Source organism: Daucus carota, chromosome 4 (assembly GCF_001625215.2).
Source record: "Daucus carota subsp. sativus chromosome 4, DH1 v3.0, whole genome shotgun sequence".
In the NCBI taxonomy this organism is placed as follows: Eukaryota; Viridiplantae; Streptophyta; class Magnoliopsida; order Apiales; family Apiaceae; genus Daucus; species Daucus carota.
Window position 1 is genome coordinate 46,282,397 of NC_030384.2, and position 25,816 is coordinate 46,308,212.

The following is a 25,816-nucleotide window of genomic DNA, read 5'->3' on the forward strand; positions in this document are numbered from 1 at the left end:
CGATAATCAAAACTAATCGGGTGTCCTCCAGTTATAGAAAATTTATCGAAAATTTTCTTTTTTATATATTAAGAATTTTTAATCAAATAAGAATGTAATCGTTAAATTGGTGAAATTAGATGTAAAATAAATTAGAGATTTTCTAATAAATCAGATATTTTTTTAAACACTGCATCTCATTTGCTTTATAAAATTTTAGAAATGTCAAATAACAATCTACTTTTGAACCTGCAAATATTTGCCATGTTTGTTGAGGAATAAACTGCACTTGAAAACTACAAGTAGAATGGTTATCATATTCCCCTTCACTTGTTTACAGTTTCCATTTAATCAAGCTTTAGGAATACAAAGGCAATTCATCTCACAAATATGACAAGAATCAAAAAACATGCTGGATTATATTACAAACATAAACAAAGCTAGGCCTAAACACAAGAATGATAGTACTGTTGCAGTTGTGCGCACTCCTTGCCCGTTTCCACACATTCTCACCGTCACATATTCTTCGCTTCTGTACAATTTCGTGATCTCGGACTTGTCAACTTCTGAGGGCATTTCTTCGTGATTGTTTCATCAGGATATTCCAAGCAAGCAGTGCTGCGCCTATAGCAGGCTCCACCTGTTTTTTACAGGAATGCAACACCAAATTGTAGTCAGAACAAAAAGTTGCAGAAACAAGTATAGCATACATTCAGATGGATAATGAGGGATAACACTTAACAGCAACTTGTAATTGGCCGGTAAAAGATACCTTTGGCCGAATTGGAAGAACTCCTGGGAAGTCCTTGGAGATGCAGGCAATCACTTCTTTTCCTATGTCCCATCTTTTGTTGGCTTCAAGAATTCCGCCAACCATCACGAGAGGAAAATGCTCCTCTCCATCTAAAATAATTATTCAAAGTGCCAACATCAGTTCATTAGTGTAGTTCAAAATATACTGACAAGCACACAAAAATAAGTCGTTTTTCTGTGGGAAATTAATCATACTAAGAAACTGGGGATACTACTACTAACCAAAAAAGGACTCCTCTCAACTATCAGTACATATGGTGTGCAAAATACCTTTTCCACACAATTCGAGTCTTCTTACAACAGCCTTCACACTTGAGGCCAGCTCCTGTACTGCATCTAACAAGATTTTGTTTGCAACTTGATCACCTGCTTCTGCACAAGTTATCACAACAGGAACAAGAGCTGCAATTCGAGCCCAAGACGGGTCAGCATAAGTCCACCTGCACTACAGCAGAAAAAATAGCTATGGTAAGAATCATCTTTTAACAGATTTATTATTGCATTAAACGTATCTGTCATGTAAAGAGAGTGTGTAGAGTAGTAAATGGGAAAATTTTTCATATATGCTGTAACCAGTTCAAGGTTATATTTAATTTTCTTTCTATGATTTCTAGAGCCTGCTACCGAGATCTTTCATATTAAAGGTTCGCTATAAAAAGCACTGGAATTCAACTTGCAGCAAGTTTATAATTACTCCGTAGAAGCAAAGCAGCTTCAGCATTTCTGGATACAATGCATTGTTCTTGTATGTTTTAGTTTCTAGTTTTTAGAGTTTTTAGAAGCTGAGCTATATATCTCAAATAAAAAAAAAATCAAATGTGAGAATGAACGTCCAAGTATTTACCCGATAAGTTCATCGGGTGAGATAAGATCAAGCTCTTGCAGGATACGACATACAAGACTTGTATGCGGTCCACGACCATCATGAGCCCTGATTACTGCAGTTAATGCCTGTGCTGCAATGCCGTATCCACTACAAGTATAAAGGGAAACAAATGTTATTACCGCATCAGAATACTCAGAACCGCAATAAACAAACACATAAAATCCTTTTTAAGTAACATTAATAGCTTTGACTGGGGCTCTTGTCATTATTGTTCGAGCATCAGAAACATTACCATAAAACAAGCACAGCAGAGGTTATTATGTATACCTTCCCCAGTCACCTAATATAGGCCCTGCACCAGAAGCCCGGGCATCTCTTCTATCCGACGTGAATCCATAAGCAATAGTGCCTGTACCAGCAATTAGAACACATCCGTGAAGTTCTCCTAATGTTCCACTTGCCAGAGCTGCCACAGCATCATTCTCAACAAATAGTTGGACGTGGCTCGGAAATATAGCACTGTACACATTACCAAATATTGTTGAGCTGTAATTATTTTGTCTGATGATAAAATGAAAATACATGAGTACACAAATCACGCCGGTGTAAAATGCTTGCACAAAATCAAGCCTGATATTACATAACTCAATTCCTTCTTGGACTAGGAAATCCACAGCCAGTTCATAGTAAGAAGATTAAAAACTTTAACAGGCTATGATAACAAAAAAAATAGAGTAGAGTACTTCACAACTATAAGGAGAAACTTGAATTAATCTTCAAATGTCAAACCTAAGCCAATTTAGTATTCTTTGCTGGTCTGTTGGATGGTTGACACCAGATACAGCCAAACAAACAGCTCGAACAGCTGACCGGGTTGAACCCGACTTAGAAAGAGCTTCGGCCATAACCTGCTCCAGCGTCTCCCTTGCAGCAGTTTCTGTTACATTACAAAAAAGCATCAACATTGAGAAAAGAAACACCACACCGGAATAACTATTTCTAATTCTAGAATTTGCAGGATTACTTAGGAAAATTAAAGGGCTTCAAATTAATATATCAAAATGGCATTATATCAGATTACATTCTTGATAATCTCCTAGTACACACATATTAGAAGCCACATCAACCAAAAAAAAACCAAAAGGGTAATGAAAATCAAAATCCAAAATTAATAAATAACAAGAGTGTATCACCTCCAACACTGTTGTGATTGGAGCAGCCGGCCACAGCTCGTGCAAGAAGCGGAGGAGGGTCAGGCAGGTGATCCGTAAAAGGGACTATCGGTATACACACGCAGACAGTAGAAGTGGTTCCACCATCTAACCCAAGTATCACTTCTCGCCCCATACCCAGACCAGAAATCGCCATTTCGTGCTCAAAATCCCACACTTCTCCATTCCTATATCTCTTCTTCATCTGGTATATTCAAGAAACAAGCAAAAGACTAACAAGAAACACAAGCAGCTAAAGAAGAAATAAATAAGCACAAGGGGACTAAAGAATATAGTTTCCCTCAATATATATACTAAAATGTTTAGCAATTATTGTCATTGTAACGTATTGACTGATGCTGCTTATTTAACTATTGTACAGATATGGAATTCATCATACTATATTGTAATTAGTTTAAGTTGTAAAGAATAAGAGGAAGAAGCAGTTAGAAAAGGACAGGGACCTCTGATTCGGCCGGCCGAAACGACCAAGAGCTAAGTGGTTAGTTCATGTCCCTGTTTTCTGTCTCATGTCAAGACTGCAAACTCAAAATGCTCATCATTTTAACTTTCCATACTTTAACTCGTAAACTCGTGGGACTGTTGGCCCAATCTATCACTTTTTTCAGGCATAAGGCCCCAAATATCACTATCGGAGAAGATGGACTCAAATAACACTTTACAATCCAAAACACGATATCCGCCGAGTGAACTACTCAGACAGCCAGAACCCGCTTGTCGCTATGTTTTTAACCTGCATGAAAAATCACACACACGTGAATTCGAAGCACCAAGTGTCAATTTTTACTACACGGAGGGAAAGTTATGCATCTTGACAGAGGTACACTTGTCACAGTTGAGGAAAACATAAAATATGCACAAAGTTACCAAACTGTGTTTCCTGGCATTACAAAAGACACTAGCAAGATGTTGCAGCCTCTTTAAACAAAGCGGAGCTAAAAACACTGGCTAAATGTCAAATGAGAAGAATGCAAGTTATATTATAAAAAAATAGTGGTAAAATTGGTTAGCTAGCTACATCAACTACACTTGTCCATTCCATCTCTGATCAATCACTTTTCAGTTTCTTTCACCATATATCCAAATAGGAGTTTCGCTTAAGATTACTTTGCAGGCTAGCGACTGTTTGTTTGGTTGAAAAGTTATCCCCTGGCCTTGAAGCAAACAGCTAGGAATCCAGTCTGTCATAATTTGTTTATTTATTACACTTTTTGCAATGTTTCTAGTTTTCTACGACGTTACCCTTTCTGGCAATATTACATTGTTCTGGTAACAAATACAAGCTCCGAACTTGTGAATGAAACATTGAGAATATTGAGGATGAGGAAACATAAATCATTAATGATCCGTGTCACATCATGCTAACTATCTACGTTTACATAGTGTTTCGATTTCAAAATCCAAATGCAGTAGCAAGCTCTTTGACAACTACCCTGCTGGTGACTCTTCAAAACTACTTTCTATAACATTGCTAATAATATTTAAGTAGCACTTCGTGAAAGCAATCCTCTTCCGGTCTTTATACCTGGTGATTGAAAAGAAAATTGTCAAACAGGGAATGGGGAATTAGGTAAAGGTGACCAATATAAGCAATCTGAATTATACAACGAGATAAGTAAATTATATAGGTAAGCTTCAAATCATTTAACCACAAGAAGCAAGGATGGAATTGCAAGATGAGGGTACTGCAGTCTGCAGAAGGTCATCGAGTGAATTTTATTTTACCCAGACATAGAATTTGTATTTATGTTGCAGCTAGCCAGGCAGACTTCATGTTATTTTTTTAAACAATCACTAATAAGCTTACAACTCAAACTCATCAAAGGCGATCTAATCTCATCAACCCTACCTATACTATCGATTAATCTCTAAAATCAGGCACAGGAAAACTTGTTAGTATCAAACCTTACTGGGATATTCCCCAACCATCTGATACTTATTCCTTACATAAAGGACAGTCACTTTATATTATTTCAAAATCAATCAAACAACTTGCCTATTGTTATATCTAACAAGTTCTTATGAATGTTGCAGCTTCTAACCGTCTCAGTATCCTGCTCTTATTTTCTAATATTTGTCCCATTGTAGATACTAGACAGCCTTCATAAATTTAAGCACAAAGAAATTCACACATGCTGCTCAGACAGGCTCAAACTTCCTTAAATAAAGACGATTTGAGCAGGCTGGAACCAAAGATCCATAAAAATGCAAAAAACAGGATATATGAAGAAAAAAATAGTTGCCTCAATAGGCTAATAATTATATATGTTACTCGCTGCTTGTAAAAACTAGAAATTAAAACCTCAAATGTATCTGTATTGCTGCTAAAGGATTTTAGAAGTCTGTAGTTCTATATTTAAAACAGGCTGCCCCTCATAACATCACCACTTGATAAAAGCTTTAATTGGTCCATAGATTTGAGGGGGGGGGGGGGGGGGGGGGGGGAAGGATTTTTATGATAATTTTAAATAAAGATGATAAATAGAGTAATAGCAGGGTAAAGTCTTGGACTCAGGATGCTTCAGCTACTATAGCAATAGCATCACTGGAGCAACTATACTTTCTCTGTTAAAAAGATTCAAATACTAACTTCCCAATGGATCTAGTTCAGTTGGACATTTTGCTGACCATATTATCAGACTTGGATAGGTCCGGCTAGCTAAGCCGGTTGATCTTGTGAAGCTAAAGGTGAAAAAAGTGTTTATAAGTGAATGAAGTTAAGGTATGAGTTCTTGAGAATTTTTTCGTTCATTAAGGAGATGCATATGCCCTTTGAGGAATATAAATTATAAGCTAGAGTACCTAACCACTTAATAAGTAAGTTTCATTTGGAGCTTCAAATATAACTTTGAAGATGAAAAGAGGACAAAGACATGGTTTCAAATTAAGCAAACTAATTTTAAGACATAAATTAATAGAAAATAATCAAATATATCCACAAATTTTAAAACTTGATCGATATTAAATTTACCTCTTATAGGAATAAAAAAACTTCCTCCCAGAATCATGATGACTGCCAACTTAGTCATCCACAGAGTCATTAAACCAACTGGAACGAGTGTCTTTACTAGAGTGTGAATCACCAAACCCACTTGAACGACCTGAAGCAGATTCTCCGAAACCATTTGAACGATCTGCACTGCCCCTGTTCCCAAAGCCACCTGAGCCTCCACGCCCAGATCCATCAAAACTACTTACACGACCTGAACCCCTTGAGTAATCTGAAGATCCACCAAACCCATCACCAGAACGACCAGAAAACTCCCCAAACCCACCACTTGAACGGCCTGAAGACTCGCTAAAACCACCACCCGAAGGACCGAAAGACCCACCAAAACCACCACCCGAAGAACCGAAAGACCCGCCAAAACCTCCACCTGAACGGCCTGAAGACTCGCCAAAACCACCACCCGAAGGACCGAAAGACCCGCCAAAACCTCCACCTGAACGCCCTGAAGACCCGCCAAAACCACCACCTGAAGACCCGCCAAAACCACCACCCGAACGGCCTGAAGACCCGCCAAAACCACCCCCCGAACGGCCTGAAGACCCACCAAAACCACCACCTGAACGGCCTGATGACCCGCCAAAACCACCAGTGCGCCCATAATCCCCACCATATCGACCACCATAAGATCCGCCTTCAGAACCACCATAACTATTAAAGCGACCTGAATTACCAAATCGACCACTTCCATAACTTCCAGGAGATCCAAATCGTCCCCCGAAATTTCCGGTCTCTCGGAACATGTCTCCAGATCCACTCTCAACCACAATTTTAGGAAGCTACATATATGAGGTGAAACGTGATTTCAAATTACCACCAGCGAAATACTATATATTTAAGAATTGAAAAGACTCACATGATGTCCAGGTAACCAAAAACAAAAACAATCTTTCAAACGAAAAAAAAAAAAAATGGACAAAAGATAGAAGCATCAACAGAACAAGGGTTCATATTAGCCTTACAATTTGACAATAAGAAGCACAGAGTGAGATACATAATAAATATAGGATTAACATTTTACCTCTGCGAATCTGCAACCTACTTGTCGTTCAATGCCTTTAACATCCCTTGATTGCTCAGATGAATAAATGAGAATCGCACTTCCTTTCTTCCCAGCACGACCTGTTCGGCCAGATCGATGAACAAACATCTCCGAAGTGTTTGGAAGTTCAAAATGTATCACCTAAGCAACAGAACAAGTTTCATGGAAGTTGGAACCATGGACATAAAAATGAATACAGGTTGCAATATAGTTAAAGTAATTAGGATATTTTAAAGCTAGAATGAGATAAGCTATCGTAAGAGGATAGCAGATTCAATCACATAAGTTCATTCACATTTTGATCATCACTATTAACTACTTTGAACTCATTCCAAGATGTTAAAATCATTTGAATAAAAATATGAAAATCAACGTTATCTGACCAAGAAAAGTGGACAGTTTAACAAAACCCAAGTATTACACAGATTACAAATTTTTTTCCCATGGAAGGTGTGAACCAAGAGACAGATTACATGATAAAGAACTTCAGTCACAACATTAAGTGGCACCCGACATAAATCAGTTTAGTCAAACTACTCTAACATCCTGCTCCTGCATGCGCTTTTACTCTGGCTTTAATTATAACACTAAAGGGAATGTTAAGAATTTACATATTTTCAATTAACCAAATGTTCTTCTAAAAAAAGACTTATAATAGAGCATTCACAAGTTTAATATAACCCACGTTTTTGGAATGTTTCACTTAAATTAACATATTCACAAATGTCGATACTTTTGTTTAGACCCACCAGATCAACATTAGGTACATCGAGACCGCGAGCAGCAACATCGGTGGCAACCAAAATATTAAATTCACCATTACGGAAACCTGAAAGTGTTCGTTCCCTCTGATTTTGAGAGTGATCCCCGTGCAAAGATTCACAGGAGAAGCTCCTTTGCATAGAATATGTCAATCTATCAGCATCACGTTTTGTTTGAGTGAAAACTATGCATTTACCTCCTTTTGCATGTTCCTGGAACCAGTATACATTAAATTAAAGTACAACACTGACTAATGTGCTGGCTTATGAAGTTGGTAAACTCAAAGCAAGCATAGAAACAATTTGCTTTCAACGGGGCCGGTGATACTGTTTTAACAAAAAGTAAAATTGAGCTTACAGTGACTAGTGGTCCAATAATTGCTGGTCTCTCATGCATGTCAGACATGATTGAGTAGAGTGTAATTCCTTCTGCCAACTTCTGGCTAGAATCTCCTACCTAAAGCCAAATCTAGAGTTAGCAATTATTCAAGACTACAAAGTAAGTAAATATGCCTCGGTACTACATTATGATGCTAGAATATATATTACAAAAAAAAAATGAAAAACCAAACACCATCACACTCACAAGATCAATAGTCAATGGATTATTTAAGAACTTCTGAGAAAGTTTTGCGATCCAACTTGGCATGGTTGCTGAGAACATCATTGTCTGATGCTTCTGGGGCAAATTCTCCAAGATTGTCTCAACATCATCAGCAAAGCCCACATCAAGCATTTGATCAGCCTCATCTAGAACAACAAACTGAACTTCTGACAAGTCCAAGGCTCTTCTTTTAATCAGATCAATAATTCGCCCTGGAGTCCCAACAACAATATCAATGCCAGCATAAAGCTGACGCATTTGAGCAGAAATAGGAACACCACCATAGCAACACAATGTTTCTAAGTTTGGTGCAGATTCACAAAATTCTTTGTTGACTTGACGAGCAAGCTCTCTTGTTGGAGCCAAACATATTGCCAGGGGATTCTTTCCCGCCCTATTAAATGGATAAAAATAAGATTAATCAAAAGTGTCAAATTCATACATCATTTGCAATATAAATTGCAAATGACATCAACATAAAAAATACTCAAACATAAATAGGAAAACAAACCCATGCTTGGCATTAAAACGAATGATCTTATCCAGGATTGGAATGCCAAAGGCCAGAGTCTTCCCTGTTCCGGTTCTAGCTCGACCTATCATGTCACGCCCTTGCATTGCAGGTTCCAACACAGCTTTCTATACATTCAAAATCAATACACATTACTACTCCACTTACTTGTATACAAAACACTCCCCTCCCTACCATATACTAAGATCAAACACAACACCTCTAAAATCATTTCAATTACCATTGATCGAACAGAATTTCAAGCTTCAAAATCACAAAATTCACTAAAAAAAGACATCATTTTCGAGAAACAAACCTGAATTGGAAAAAGCTTAGTGATACCCTTCTTAGCCAAAGCATAAACAATCTCACTAGAAATCCCGAGTTTCGATATTTCAAGACCCTCATCATTTCCACTCCCCCCTTTCTTCACTTCCTCATCATTTACCTCCTCCACTACACTCCTAACCGCATTCGATAACCCAAAAGAGCCCCTGAAATTCAACAGCCCACCACCGTGAAAATCCCTCTTAACACCCGGAACACTTTTATTCCCAAATACGTAAGTATCCCTGTGTATATTGCCAGAAAATGTGGAAAATTGAGGAGCTTGTTGTGAAATTAAGTGATCAGTAGAAAATGAGTGATGGGTGTTTTGAAGAATCGAAAACGATTGTTGGGTTAGTGAAGCGAGCTTGAATCGCCTCGAAAAGAGCGAGCTTTTTACGAGAGTGTTCATCTGTGATCGAGTGGATGCAGAAGTACAGTGAAATCAGGGTTTTGTGAATTAGGGTTTTTGTGGTGAGAATTACCCGCAATTTCTTTTATATCGGTTCAGACCCGTTGATAAGTTGTAAATTGAAGACAAAATTTCTAGAACAACAAATAATATTTTTTGCTTAATATAATAAACCTTGCTTTGCTTTAAATCATAAACATTTGGAATTTTGGGTGCAAAATTTTTAAGTCACACAGCTGAGGTACTCAGAACGCTTTTGAAAAATAATCAAGTTATTAAATTTATTTTTAAAAATATGATATAATTATATGTGTAAATAAATGTAATTTTATATACAATTTTAATTCATATTTTTGAAAAAATATATTTTTACAAATTTTTAAAAATCCATCGATAGTCATTTTTAAATATTGGAATTCAAGCTATTGTACAAGAAGGGTCAAATATTTAAGTTTTTAATATTTTTGAATTATTTATGATCTACATAATTTCTTTCTAAATTTATCCTAAATATATTATTATGTAAAATAATTTGTTTATGAAAGAGAATGTGTTAAAATGAATTGCTATTTTTATTACCACTTAAAAATTACTTATGTATTCGAGCAAATTACTAATAACCTGTGATTTTTAATTAATTTTTAGCTTATTTTTAATTTTATATCATTTTAAAATCAGTATCTTATTCTTTTGTATACCCCTAATAATTAGGAATACCCCTAATAACACCGAATCAGATTGAGCTATTGGAAGTTGTTTTCCAAAGGTATTTTAATAACTTGTTTGAAAAGTAAAAGGGACAAGTATTTTGATATAAATATAATAATTTTCAAAAAAACGTGACGTGTAAGGAGACACAAGTAGGATGTGTATATTCCTGAACTTTCTGAGTCAAAGTACATAAACGACTAGAACCGATTCTTTAAACACAGCATCTAATTTTTCTGAAAGTGTATTGATATGAACACATCCATGACCTGTTTCATACTAAACCTCAGGGAGTATTTAGCCACCAATATAGAGCTACTAATACATCTCTAACAAAAAGAAGTCAATGAGACCTTGTAAAATGCTTGTTGGTGACTTGTCACATGCGACCACACACTATATTCAATCAATTACATTACGACCAAATGATATATATTAATGCTCCATTTTCCCTGGCTGTGTATAGGTGTCGCTGTGTGACGCTATATCTATAACATAGCTGCGTCGATTTCTGCCCGTGGTAAACAAGTTACTCAAATATGCCGTCCAATTTACTGCTGCCCTCACACCCCCAATTTTCATCTGTATCCACTCTTAGCATTCGGCTTCACAACGGCCTCAACAAGTCTGTACATCCACCTATCTAGCATCCCTGTTATTTAGTACAAGTCAGCTATCTTACCATAGTGCAAAATAAAAGAACAATATATGAGGACAAATTAGGCAATGAACATGTTCTAGGGTATCAGGTATGCAGTAAAAAAGACAAAACCTTGAAAAAAAATAAAAAGATAATAAAATAAGAAACACCGTTTGCTAGGGCTGTACATTCAATCCGCTCAACCGCATCAACCGCAACAACCACCCGCAACCGATCCGTGTATTATGGATAACCGCACAATGTGGGCGGTCGCGGATGGATTTTTTAATAACCATTAATTTGCGGTTTGGTTGCGGATTCATTTTTTTTAAAACCGCAAAAAAACAACCGCAACCGCCAACCACACATTATATAAATTTAAATATTTTTATTATATATGTTTATATATTTACATATAGATATTCACATAAATAAATAAAAGTTACTAAATTAATGAAATTTGGACTCTTTGAGCAAGACCCAATATAAATTAGTCAATGTGTCCATGACTGTAATTTATTTCATGCTCCAAATGGAAACTTATATCAGAGTGTATGATAGAACTTCTTTGTCTAACTATTTTAGCGGTTGAACCGCAACTCAAACCGCAACCAACCGCAATTACGTGGGTGGATTTGGTTGGTTTTTTTTAACCAACGGTTTGGTCGCGGTTTGAGATTTTAGAAAACCACAAGTTGCGGTTTGGTTCGGTTATTACCCTCCAACCGAACCAATCCGAACCGCGTACAGGCCTACCGTTTGCCATCCCAAATTAGATAAGCTAGTTGACTTTGGGCACGCAACTTAAGGTGTATTGATTGTCTAGTTCCGTAATTTATTTTTTTAGTTTTTATTTTGTAAACAAAAATTTCATATTTAAATTTTATTTATAAAAATAAAATAAGTTATCTATATCTATGCGGTTAATGAACCTTGAATTGTGTGCCCAAAATCAACGAGCTCGTCTAATTTGGGATGGAGGGAGTATCACAGAACCTAGTCCGAGTCCTTCACTTGCGAATATGAAGTGAAGCTGCTCACCAACTTCAACTTCCTGATATTGTTCTAATTAAGAAACATAGTTTGTTTATTTTTGTCACAAGAAACATAGTTTTAAGACTATGTTCTTTTAAGAGTTTATTCTCTTTTGCACCCCACTGGTTTTGGCCAAAATCATTTTATTACCTATACTTCCTATAATTGCACTATGCGTCCCTTTACTATTTTTGGCGCATCTCTTTACACCCTCCCGTTAAAAGACTCAAGGTAGTTTGGGCAATATTTAAAAATTAATTACTGATAGATCTTTATTTAATTTTTTTTTACCCTCTAAACGATATTTTTTGAAAATTCTTAAAGAACGAAAGTTGTAGAGAATGAAAAGATCCTTTTAAAACAATAAAATTCAAATTTATTGAAATCTTTTTTGTAATTTTCTAATAGATTAAAAAAAATTAGAGATCTTGTAAAAAAATCGTAATAAATTCAATTAATTTCGGATTTTGATTATTTTTGATGATTCTGAAAACACTTTCAATCGTCTATAACTTTCGTTCTTCAAGAATTTTCAAAAAATATCGTTTAGAGTGTCAAAAAAATTAAATAAAGGTCTATCTATAATTAATTTTTTAATATTGCCCAAACTACCCCCGAGTCTTTTAATGGAAAGGGTGCAAAGTGATGCGTCAAAAATAGTAAAGGGATGCATAGTGCAATTACATAAAGTTGAGGTAATAAAGTGATTCTGGCCAAAACCAGTGGGGTGCAATTGCAAAAGGGAATAAACTCTTCTTTTAATGTTTAAGCTCAAGACTTTTTGTTATTAATAATATTATGAGAATGATTTTAAATGATAATGATTACTTTTTTAATAGCGGAAAATTATAATAATAAACCAGTATTGTCAAAAGGGTTAAGACTTGAGAATAATGGTCAACTGGACCGGAAAAAGCGGTTTCAAACGGGTTGGATACAGTTATGAGCAGAAATTGAACAGTTGGATATGGTATGACTATGGTTTTAGGTAAAACCAAGCTGACCCCATGGCTAACTTATTCAGCCCCATAACCTAGGCAGGGGGCAAATTAGATTCTGTTGATTTGACTGGATGGGAATTATAAGCACCTCAAACAGCGCATCTCTTCCCCAGTTCAAAGTCTTTAGCAGCCTTGGTTGTCCGATACCTGAAAACTATTCCTCACTTCAACCTTTTCTCTTTAGAAATATACCAACTAAACTCAAATATTCAGTATCCTTCGCCGTGTATTATTGCTAGAGATACTTTCTATATAAAGACAACAGAAGCAACAAGGAGTTCTTAATATGACAATTTACCAAGTCCGTGTATATAACATGATCACGACACAACTAATACTTTAGGCTCGTGTTAAAATCTAATTGGAGACTTCAGATTTTCAACGTCTCTCGAACTTTCCAAATTATACTGGCAATATATATATATATATATATATATATATATATATATATATATATATATATATTCAGTTATAAAATTGCAAGTTTGCAAAGTGTAAATAATTATCTCAAAATTTTGGAACAAGCGGGCACCAACCTGTTACAGCAAATGTACCCCCTAGTACGGCACATAGCCGAGTTATGAAGTGTAGAAAACTGCGCCGTTCCTCTTTAATGGTCACCGTGATCGGTGATAAATCATATAAAAAGTAGACAGCTGAATAAAAAATTCGCAAACTTTAATCTTCTGCAAAAAAGTTTTAAAAAGATACACGAACATTAAAAAAATTGTACCTGGCCATGTCCTCTCAAATTCATGCATGGGGGAAAAATATTCTGTAACAGAGAATTGATTTGTAGGTAAAACTTCCTTCGATAAATAATTATATTCAGTTGGAACCACCTGCACCAGAACAATGGGAATGGCAAATTTTAGCCCACAAAGATGTTTTTTTCCCCTCCCAAATGTATGTTTAAGGATTAACATGAAAAGCAAAGTGCTCGGCATCGATATTTGTATTCTAAAATTTCCTATGAAATGGTACATCTTTGAGTTGATGCAATACACCACATATATCCCTGTACTCCTATTGATGCAGGACAGTTGAAGATATAGATTGAACATTTACCATCAACGTATACTTAAGCTCTAGCTACTTAAACTATAACACCGGCATCAAATGGTTTCACAAAACTAGGCAGACTATTTCCAATAGTTAATTAATATGGAAACTAAAATCCAAGAAATCATTCAGATTGCCTAGCAGTAAGATATATTTTGCAATTTAACGAAAAGAAGAGGAAAATTTCAGTTCTTTTTATCACATAAAAAATATCGACATTTTACCAACAAGGTACAGTTGTTGGACATCTGAAACTCGTATGGGACGGTTCTCAACAATTGAAATTGACTAGAATTGGAGTTTCGAAAACTCTGTATGTTCTAAGCTCATACTGTTTACAGAACAGAACTCAATTTAAAATCACCTGGTGCCGCAGTTAAATATCTAGAGAGAATTATGTAAACAAGCTCCTAGCTATGCCAGGTCTTTTTTGCATCTAGAGTCAACATGGTATACAAGAAGCTTACAGAACTGTTATCCACTCCCTTAGATTATCATGTTTTACTTTAACACTTAGCAAGTAACCATATAATAAATTCAGGTAAACATACACATAAGAAACTCAAAGGCCAGAGCAAGCTATTAAGTTCACAACGTGATAACAGCTTACAATTCTTCGTAGATACTTAAAAAAGATAGATGCTACAGGATTCAAGAGTACAAAACAATTACATAACCATATATGGAATAAACATAGTTGACCTTTATGTAGTATTTGAAAGTTCCACTTCCTTTCTGAACAATTCTTGATGTCCCATCAAGAGGATTATGAATTCCTGGATATTTTGGCCCAAATGATAAGTCATGGATGATGTGACTTACATTCACATGTGTAGCCCCTTCAAAGATCTATAGAGATTGCAAGAATAGAACGTGAGAAAAATGTAAACAGAATATAACAAAATATGTAAACAAAAATTAGACAGAAAAAGATACAACTTTGGTTGCATCATCGTGCCATTTTCACTCTTTCCTATTTCTATTATTATTTTCGTTTCTTAGAGCTTCATAAGTTGCAGTAACTAACCTACGCAGATTATTTTAATCTTATTAGTTGCCATGACAATGACAAAATGTTTTGCATTCCACTTCAAGTTTTAAAAGAACTTATTGCATCCAGAGATTTATATAATCAATATTTACCCTCATTTGATTGTCAAAACAAAAGGACAATAATAAATAGAATTATACCCACTAAGTCCATTATGTGAAGAGTTCAGCAACACAAAGCCATTACGTGTGTTTCTCAACTAATCTGAAGTTCTTAAATAATATTTTATACAATAATTGCTAACTTTTTGTAAATGTGGGAATTATTAAGTCATCACATGCTGCTTGAAACAATCTAGTTTTGGAACAAACCTAAAGTAACTGACACATTATTGCTCAAGAGAACTGACCATTTGAGCAACAAAGATATTTAATCCATGAACTGAAATATGAAAGTTTCCAGCAACCCTTTGGACATCCAAAACCCCATATACCTGCCAAAAAAAACATATGAACATATTTACAGAAAGTCATCATGTCATTCATCAAGATAAAGCAATTTAGAAGACAAAGGTTTAACAAACTCACACGACATCCTTCGCCAGTTAGTAATGCTTGTTTCACATCCTTCACTGTATCTTTAACCCCTTGATCCAAACCTTCAACATGTGATTTGATGTCCTCGTGACTAGTTTTGTCATCATCTGCTTAATGCAATCCCAGAGTTCTATTCATCAATTTCATTATATTGCCACAAAATAGTTGAGGATATTAAACATAAACTAAGCTCAACATGATGCATAATTCAATATTATATATATAGGATTTCGCTTAATTAGAAACCACCCTAAGCTTAGAAATTGAAAACCACTATACCCACCCCCTAATTTACTATCCCCACCCCTTGTGACATCATCCACTCCGGGTCCACCATGACATCACCCATCCCTATTCACACTTTCTATTTCTAATATAAGTTGGTTTCTGTAGGAGTAGACCATATACACATATACATACATACATGTATATATAAAAATGGTAATTTATTGCTAAGATTTCACCAAGTAAAGAATTGGAATTTACTAATCAGCGCAAAACCTATACTATACAGTAAATAAACACAAAACTCTCCCAACTTTTTGAACAATAGAAGAAAATTGACTTTAAACAATGACATCAGCAGGGAGTTCAGCTAAAATAGTAAAATGTAGGGCATAGATTAATGTTGGAGTTGCCTGTCCTCCTACAATTAATCATTATTACAGAATTTAATGTTGTTATTATGTATCACATTTTAAAGTTCAGAAGAGGTGCAGCATAGCGTAGATGGAAATTAATCAGATTATTACAATGATATACAGTAGTGAAATATATAACAAACCATTATGAAATGTTGCTGACCTCATGATAATAATTCAGCCAATTATTGTATTTACAATGCAATTCAATAGCATTAATTATAATGACTGAAAACATGTTGGAAACTACACAAGAATGCCGGAAGGTAAATAATAAATCATTAAAAACCTATATGATGGCTCCACTTACCACATTATTTTTTTAACAGTCTCCTTTAACGTATAAAATAAAACCTCATTCATATTACAAAGTCATATAGTTTTAATCTGGTTAAACATTGATATAATAGAACTAATACAGCAAAAACGATATTAAATTGTAAGCACCAGAACATTACCGTGCTTATGAGACGTGTGTCCCTTTTCTACAAGGTCTGAAATATACTCTGTACCAATAATATAGCCATCACTGTTCAAGCGAAGCTGCAAATTTTTTTAAAAAGAATATAAAATTTATTGTACTATGAGTAAACTGAACTCAAACTCTGATTCCTCAATTAATTTATAATCTGAGTGCAATGTTTAGCTGAAAAAACAGAACAAAATTGCAAGGAGTTACTGAGCCAACTAACGAGTCATATTATTCAGGTAGTGACTTAGCAGTGTTGGTATAAGGGAATGTCTAAAATTCATATATATGAGTTTACTTTATTGCTCATTTAAAGAAACATATTCTTGGGTTTGACAAATTCTGTCAAAATGTCTACCACATTAAGATTACCATGAGTTTAATTTCAAGCGAACAGAGAAAACGGCCAGAGAGGATGTCTCCAACTTCAGTTGTGTGACTGAAGGACAAGTTTAAGAACGCATTTGTTGCTCAAGTATTGGACATACTTTCACCATTTTTGAGTTAAAATATTTTGTCAAGCTAACACTATTACGTCCCCTCATTGCACAGTGCACATGTATTGGACATGCTATAACATACTTCCACAATTTTTTAGTCAAAATATTTTGTCCAATTTTCAGAATTATATCCCCATGATTTTCTTTTCTTCTATATAAATGAATAGAGCTTATGCCCTGGTATCAAGTTATAAACAGGAGGAAAGCAAGTGAAGTGGAAGTAAGGTTATATAACTTTCACTCCTATTTGTGCTCCCGAGTTTTTTAAAGGGACGAAAGCAAGTGAAAATGGATGCAATTATAACATAGTTTCACTCCAAAAGTGGGATGAAAGTGAAAGCACACTTGCTTTCACTTGCTTTCTCTCCTGAAAAAACTCAGGAGCAAGGCCTTAGAGAACTGAAGTTGTGGATTTCAAAATAGAGAGAAATGAAATATTTTCTAACCCAAAAAATCTTGGGTGACTTTCTAGAGCTTGTCTAATGTTTCATGTGGAAAAGTGTCTCCTTATGACCATTGATAATGAAGTGATTACCCAGCATTTTCATTAAGTGCTGTAGAAGAACAATGACTTTATTAAGAGAGTCACCACCTTATATTGTCGTAATTCGTAATTACATTATATATAGTAATATTGTGTTGCCACCAAATACAGACACCGAATACACTATTGACTATAATATGTATAATTTTTTATTTTTTTTACTCAAAAGTTATATTATATATGGAAGGATCCCCCCTCCCCTCCAGAAAATGTTCTGGGACCATCACTTTAAACTTGTAACTTGGCTAAACGTTAGAAGTACCGAGTGCACTAATTTATTTACCAGATTCTAGTACAAACAAAATTAAGGTCTCTTTCATTTGAGTTTCAGTTAAAAGAAATAAGAAGGTAAAACCAAGGAGAAACAAACTAACATCTTACTTTCCATATATTTGTGTCGAGATCGACTTCATGTTTCCCTGACATATCAATTGCATCCACACTTATAACTGCAAGATATAAAAAATCACAATAATATTAACACATACACTAAAAGAGAAACTAAAGGTCAAAAATTCATAAAATAGGATAACTTAAAGTTAAGGATAAATAAATCTGACCATCACATGGTAATGATGGGAATGTCATATTGATATGGATGGGAAGAGTTTCCCCGCGTTTCAGATCCACAGCCATCTGTCAAGACACCACATTTCACTGTGAGAGAATCCCCAAATAATTGATGCAACCCAAGTAGGGAACCCAAATAATAATTGATATGTATTATGGTTCCATTTGCAGCATATGGTTGGACTTATAAAGTAGCATGACCTTACAGAACTTTTAGATACAAATCATACCTGATGAACCGTATATGTTGTCAGATAATACCTTAGCTCATGCACGAACAATGTGGTCATAATCACCAGACCAACAACAGATACTAGTTAAGCAGATAGAACTTGTGTTAGAACCAACCAATCAACTCCAGGATCAATTTATCAAAGTATGTTGTATTTTTTCATAACAAAATTTGTGTGTGAGCACACAGTCACATACATTTACAACATGTATACTACACATGTATAAAGCAGATATATGATCGAAGCTCAGAAAAGAATTATATTCATGTTGTAATGATATATATATATATATATATATATATATATATATATATATATATATAGGGGTGGGTTCTGGTACAAACTTACAAACTTTATGCGTTCAACACATATATAATATGAGTTCAACATTTTTTTAACATATTTTGTTGAACATCGATTAAAATTGTGTTGGAGAAGTACATAAACTAATTTTTCAATGTAAGAACTAAGTTAAACGTATTATATAACTAATATTTATGTTTCTAGACCCTACCCAAACCCATAGGAATAGTTTAAGCATCTTTATAGATATATTCAACATAATGATAATTAGTGTTCTACATCCGATGTTGAGCCCTAGTTACAAATGTGTTGAATGCACGATTTATTTACGCGTTATTTTTAAAATTTATGATGTTTTTTCAAGAATTTTCAACATATATATTTTCTATAACTAAGGATTAGCACGATGGGTGAATAAAAAAAAGTTTGTAAGTTTGTAACTTAAAAAAAAAATTATTTGATCCTATCCATATATATATATATATATATATATATATATATGGATAGGATCAAATAAAAACTCATATCCATATATATATATATATATATATATATATATATATATATATATATATATATGATGTAGGTTTGTCTACTCCAGTTATTAGGATTTAGGGCTGTAAGAGCATCTCCGATGGTAAAAGCTCATAGCTAAAATTAACTAGGTCGCATTTTTAGAGATCATGTAAAAAATATATAACTCCAACTCTATATCCCCTTCGCAAAAAATATAGCCAACCATGTTTTGTTGGCTATGTTTGTCAAACCAAGGGAACCCTTAGGTATAATTTTACATAAGCATGATCATAGAAATCCCCATTGAAGAATATATTGGTCCCTTTAGCTAAAATTTTACATAATCATTCTAGCCAATCAAAATAGCGAAGCATTATACATATTACACTTGGAGATGATCTAATATATTCCATTTTTGTACTGACAACACAAAGCTTTGTGACCAGAGACACACATGTTTTTTGGAAAACTGCATGATTAATATTGCAATATCATTTTAGGTCATTTACCCACTATTGCACATTCTCATATGGCCATGCCACAACATTTCATACAAAAATTAAAGATCAAGAGTGCTTCATTTGTGGTAATCATATCACTGATTATTCACTGACTTGGTCTTATTTCCTTGTTCATATGTAAGCCTAATCCATATATAAGCTTATCATCTTGATTATTGATAAGTATGCTCTAATTCTCTCCATAAATGACAGACTGCAATTCAAAGATATCAAGTTCACTAAACGCCATGTCACACCTCTGTTGATAAGTAGCTAAAGCTGTTTGACTGGAGCAAATCGGACTAAAAAGTCTCAAACTCATATTACAGAACTCTTTCGCAACCATAATGTTATTCTGTTTTAACTATACAAAAATACTTAAGTAATGCTTAATTCACAATTATTAAGCATATCTAAATTAAATTCATCCAATTGAACGAATACCGCCAAATTTAAAGCAACACACTACACATTCCAAAAACACACAAACACGATCAATTACGACATTAATTAAACTTCGTGAAAGAATTAACTAGTCTCGAGAGAGATGCGCGTGTGTACCAAATGCGCCTGATTGAGTTTTCTGCATCAAGTGGTCTTCTGCACGCGGAAACGCGTCCAGGCTTCTTATCGCTTGCTTCACACCCATTTTCTCTCCAAATACACAAATTCCGCCTAATTTACACACAGAACCGAAAATCTCGCCTGCTGAACAACTGAATAATCTAAATTAGCGATCAAGAGATACAATTACAGCGGTACTTAAAAAAAGGATCATAAGAAGCGGTTTGAACTCAATTGAAGTATCAGAACATATGATACGAGAAGATGGAGATGCGTCTGTGAAAATTAAGAGGAAGAAGATGACGATGATTACCAAGCTAGCTGTGATTTGGTTGATCTCTTTGCTTCGCTTTCTTCTGCGACTCTTCCACTAAACAAAAATATTATTGAATTACTGTCGCAAAAATAAATCAATAACTGTAAAACTAACGGCATGACCAAAGGTTTAGAGTTGTCCAAAAGCCCAGTTACTTACTCGGGCCTGCACATATGATGGTTGCGGTTTTACTCGGGCCTGCACATGTGATAAGTTGCGTTGTTTACTCTGTGCAGTCAGAAATATAATTTTGTAATTTAGTTTTAAAACTTATATAAATATACAAGTATTAAAATAATCATAAAAAATTAAAATGATTTATAAAATTATATTTCTTACAAACCATGAAGTACATGTCAAGCATATGTCCCAAAAAATAATAAGAGACCGTTTGGTAAAGTAACCGGGAAAGGAAAAAGGAAATAATTAAATCAATTGTTTTGTGAGTTTTTGTTTTATTAAAATTATTATTTTTTTCGTCTTTTTCAGTTTTGGATCACCCGGTGAATTACCATCCTCGACCCCACTAGGTATTTGTTTTTCCTTGCCAATTTTTGTTCTTTTTGTTTATAATATATGTATGAATAGTTAAATTCTATGGAGTAAACAAAAACATTGGAGTATTGGAGTACAAATCTTAATTTTTTAGTTTAATCATAAATAATATATTTGATTATACAAATTTATATACAATCTATCATTTATAATTTGTCTTGCACATAATTGTCTATCAATCGTTAATATCTTTCAACTTTAACAAGTATTAACATTATTGTTCTGCTTATTAGTTATACTAGCCTTTAACCCGTGCAAAGCACGGGCGAGTATATAATTCGTAATTTATTAATTATAATTTAAATTTTAACACCATTTTATTAGTATTTTAGTATTAATGAATTGGATTTTAGTTAAATTATATTAACCAACTGACGGAAGTTTAGCTTTCACAATTTATATTATTCAATTAATTTTAAATCAAAATTTTCATATTTCATATATCTTCATATGTTACGTAATGGTTCGTGTTCATAACGAAATAGAACACGTTAGAGTTAAATTTCGAGTAAAATACGTTATAATTAAAAAGTAGCGTCTCTAATTATTTATATGTATTTTAGACAAAAGATATTAAAAATTGTATATTTATAATTACTTATACATTTGTCTATAAGTATTTTTTTAATATTAATATATGTTATTAACGATATTAAAAATTGTATATTTATAATTACTTATACATTTGTCTATAAGTATTTTTTTTAATATTAATATATGTTATTAACAGTAGTTTCACCTTTTTCAACATATTATAAATTATATTTAATAAGATATCAATATACATAAGGAGTGTTTTTAGTATATAAAACTGTTTAATAGATATCTACATGTTGTGTAGACTTTTAGTTTTAGAGGAGAGTACCAAACCAAAATTTTGTACGACTACAAATTATACCCATGTTGGCTTTTTATAGTATAGTATAGATTGCAGAACACAGAGTCCTGTAATTTATAAAAGCCATTATTCTACCTTTTGATTATGATGTTTATGTTGCGTAGAACATAATGCGCAGGTTATTAAATGTTTAAGAATATTTATTGAACAAAAAAATTGAAATTTAGATGAATAGATTACATTTTATTCAACTTTGTACTCTAATACTCCAATATTTTGTGTACTCCATAGAACTTTACTCGAAAATTATATAATTTATCTTAAAAATTTTAATATTTAATTAACAAATATATTAATTTTTACGAATTTAAATAAATTATATTTTTATAAACAATAATATATTTACTATTTTGAATATCTTAAAAATCAGATATAAAATTTGACATATTATTTTTCATTCTAGTCGCGGATCATAATAAAAAATATAACAATCATTTATTTCCTTTTTTTCACTTTTCTCTTTTCGAATTGTATAAGCCGACCAAACAGCTCCTAAATGTTTTTTCCCAACTAATCATCACATGAATGCATGGAAAATTATTTAGGACTCCGGAGTCTTTAAAACATTTACTATAGTATTGTATTAGGAGCTCGCTTAACTGAGCATGACTTAGCATCTTATAATTTTATGTAACGTGATTTATAAGCGAGAGTTTAAAATATTTGACTCCTAACATATTATACAAACAACGATTTTCAGACATCATAATTTATTCTGATATATAATTCTCTGTTTGTTGATTAAGAATCCTTTTCGTGAAAAGAGTATGTGAAATTTACCATAAACAGATTTTTATAATTCTAAGTACTGTATATATATAGTTATTTCTGTTACTAATTGAATCACATTTAAACTTTTATTTAATAATCAATTTTATGCTCATATATAATGATATAAATTTACTATTCTGTTTTTGAAGGAAGATATAAATTTACTATTATATCTATGTTAGAAATTCATTTCTGTACACTAATAAAATCTCATACATTCACTTATTTTTTATCATATTCATTATCTGTATAATTCGACAATTGACAAAATAAAAAAATTATGAATCTTCAACTACTAAAATCTGTAAAATAAGAAAATCATGGAATGGATTTTGCGCTCATTAGGGTTAGGGTTAGCTTTGGATCATTAAAATACTCTCTAGTACTGTGCGGACCAATTAATACAGTTTAAAGGCTAGACTAATTACTAGAACTAATTAAGCCCCTTCTTTTTCTTTTTCTGAAAATTGAAATTCATAAACACGTACGAGCTAGTACTCCACTCAAACTGAACTTAATCTGACAATGATAACTGTATATTTATAGACAGCATTAATATATTTTGTCCTTCCTCCCAATTTATAGAGACGACGATTCTGTTTTAGCACCTCACTTTTGTTTAACAAAAATCAGTATATTTTCTGAGTAAGTAAACTTAAAGTTATAATACTTCAGCATTTGATGTGATCTCATATATTCAATTCATTAACACCAATCCACTATATATTCTGTTCATCATAATTCTTTCAAAGCTAAATAGGATAGATACTAAGAAAATTAGGCATACAATTATCCATGGAGGGCAATAGAAATTAATTAGCAACGCACTTTACTATATCGATAATCATAAATTATAATTAAGTTTTAGATAACAGGCAGCTCAGCCACAGCCCAGAAGGCTTTGACAGTTGCATACATAACCCTAGCCAGATATATATTATAATAACTTAATAAGTATACGACATTTTCATAGCATACATATATAATATGTAAGTGTACTTGCGCGCATATGCTCAAATTCATAGACCCTACGCATTAATTCCGATAAGTATTTCATCGCTGATCAGGCAGCAGGTGCCACACTAGATGCATCATCGTCGTCATCGTCGTCGTCTCCCTCATTCTCATTATACGCATTGATGCAGACATCAGAAGCCTTGAACACAGATGTGTTCGAGAAACAGACATCTTTCAGCTCAACAACCACCATTCTCAGCTCTGAAATATTTAATTACGAGAGGAGATGACGAAACGAGTCAACTTCGAATATGATACTCGAAATGTATAAACTATGGTGTTTGGTGAACATTAAGGCATGAGTCTTGCTGTTATTTATATTAGAAAATGTAATTTACCTTTAGAATTAAAATAAAATTCGTCTGGACACAAGTTGGAGACAAAGATTGAGATTAAGCCGCTTTTAGGGTTTAAGGAAAAAGTGGGTGAGTTGTTCAACGCAGTGACCACAGAATAGAGTTGAATGAGATGACAGGAGCCGAGCGTAGTCCAGCTCATGCTGTGCACAAGCTGCACGTTGCGACAACAGTTCCTCACGCTGTTTTGCTCTTTTGAGTTCTCGGTCTTGCCAGCTTGGATAAAGTACTCCTGGTCCTGGATCATATTGAGTTTTTCGCGGGATTTAATAGTTTGCCATAAATTTAATTTACAAGTTCAGTATTTACTTTTTATATTAAACAAATTAACAAAGAGATATTCAACTTCTTCTAAATCTGACTCATAAAGGATGTGATTTCAAAATAGGTAATCCTCAACAAGCACAGAACAGTCCGATTAATAGTTAAATACAGCCCTACATCCTTATTCATTTAAAAAAATTATCATTATTTTAAAAATAATTTAGGATATTATTATCCGGCCTTTTATACATTTTATAAAAATGATAACATTACTGAAAGTGAATGAATGGGTTCAAATTCTTTTCTAAATTGATGGTAGTGAGTTTTATCACCGGATATATGTTGATATTTATCCTGGACAAATGTGAGCAATAATTTTTGGAATAGATAAGACTCTTATTTTTAATATTAAAAATAAATTTAATGTTCAAACAATTATCATATTAATTTTATGATTATTTATATTTAATTAATTTTTTATATTAAAAATAAATTTTAGTGTTAAAACAATTATCATATTAATTTTATGATTATTTATATTTAATTAATTTTTTATATTCCATGATATAAATTTTTTTGATATTAAAAATAAATTTTAGTGTTAAAGCAATTATCATATTAATTTTATGATTATTTATATTTAATTAATTTTTTATATTCCATGATATAAAATTTACTCACTTTTAAATTTTATAGTTATCTTTTAGTAATTTCATAATATATTTCATATTTTATGTTATATATGACATGAATTACAATATAAATTATGTTATTATAGAGCTTACTGCTGAAAAAACCAATAACTTTTTCTTTAGTTTGCAAAATAACCAATATGGTTTTTAATTTACATGTTTAACCAATAAACTTTATTAAATTATGCAAATAGTAACTATGGTTAAGTTAAAATCTGAAAACATGTCCATTTTTTGCCAAATCAGTGTTATGACATGGCAAGTGACTGAATAATAATATTTAAAAAATAAATTAAAATCTAATTCTAATTACATAAATCTTAAACAATAATTATATCCTAATACCTAATTCTCTCTTCTCCTCACGTTCTCACGTTCTCTCTCCCCCTGTACCTCTATCTCTCATCGCTCTCATCTTACCACTCTCCATCTTATCCCATCTTTGGTTCTCAGGTATGGGCTCATACTATAATACTAATTCTTATAATCAGAGTTTACAATCTGGGGTTATGATTTGGGGTTACTAAGTGTGTATTGTAACTAGGATTTACGATATATTG

The 25,816-nt window shown here is 33.2% G+C and overlaps 3 protein-coding genes across 6 annotated transcripts; all 3 read right to left on the reverse strand.

The window, feature by feature from the left end:
• Positions 1-268: 268 nt before the first annotated feature.
• On the reverse strand, positions 269-3,403 carry LOC108218947 (uncharacterized). The gene is made up of 7 exons (XM_064091558.1): positions 2,812-3,403; positions 2,408-2,555; positions 1,946-2,137; positions 1,637-1,765; positions 1,063-1,232; positions 752-882; positions 269-619 (listed from the first exon to the last, which is right to left on the reverse strand). The coding sequence occupies exons 1-7, from the start codon at positions 3,032-3,034 to the stop codon at positions 539-541; spliced, it is 1,074 nt and encodes a 357-aa protein (XP_063947628.1). The 5' UTR covers positions 3,035-3,403; the 3' UTR covers positions 269-538.
• Positions 3,404-4,032: 629 nt separating this feature from the next.
• LOC108218946 (DEAD-box ATP-dependent RNA helicase 53, mitochondrial) lies at positions 4,033-9,618 on the reverse strand. Its single transcript, XM_017392132.2, has 8 exons — positions 9,092-9,618; positions 8,776-8,903; positions 8,247-8,658; positions 8,019-8,117; positions 7,649-7,873; positions 6,879-7,040; positions 5,822-6,636; positions 4,033-4,375 (listed from the first exon to the last, which is right to left on the reverse strand). Exons 1-7 carry the CDS (start codon positions 9,512-9,514, stop codon positions 5,872-5,874), a joined length of 2,214 nt encoding a protein of 737 aa, XP_017247621.1. The 5' UTR covers positions 9,515-9,618; the 3' UTR covers positions 4,033-4,375; positions 5,822-5,871.
• A 741-nt stretch (positions 9,619-10,359) lies between these two features.
• Positions 10,360-20,847, reverse strand: LOC108215553 (uncharacterized). Of its 4 annotated transcripts, XR_010291311.1 has the most exons (13): positions 20,701-20,847; positions 20,385-20,539; positions 18,502-18,584; positions 18,262-18,337; positions 18,083-18,150; positions 16,647-16,731; positions 15,539-15,654; positions 15,361-15,444; positions 14,663-14,809; positions 13,632-13,740; positions 13,435-13,554; positions 12,987-13,146; positions 10,736-10,874 (listed from the first exon to the last, which is right to left on the reverse strand). XR_010291311.1 is itself a non-coding variant. In XM_017388040.2 (12 exons), exons 1-12 carry the CDS (start codon positions 20,820-20,822, stop codon positions 10,801-10,803), a joined length of 1,239 nt encoding a protein of 412 aa, XP_017243529.2. In that variant the 5' UTR covers positions 20,823-20,846; the 3' UTR covers positions 10,360-10,800. The 4 variants fall into 4 exon arrangements, 3 of the variants coding, with proteins under 3 accessions (XP_017243529.2, XP_017243530.1, XP_017243531.1); XM_017388040.2 differs by lacking the exon at positions 12,987-13,146 and having other exon boundaries at positions 10,360-10,874; positions 20,701-20,846; XM_017388041.2 differs by lacking the exon at positions 12,987-13,146 and having other exon boundaries at positions 10,360-10,874; positions 20,385-20,531; positions 20,701-20,837.
• Between the last annotated feature and the right edge of the window lie 4,969 nt (positions 20,848-25,816).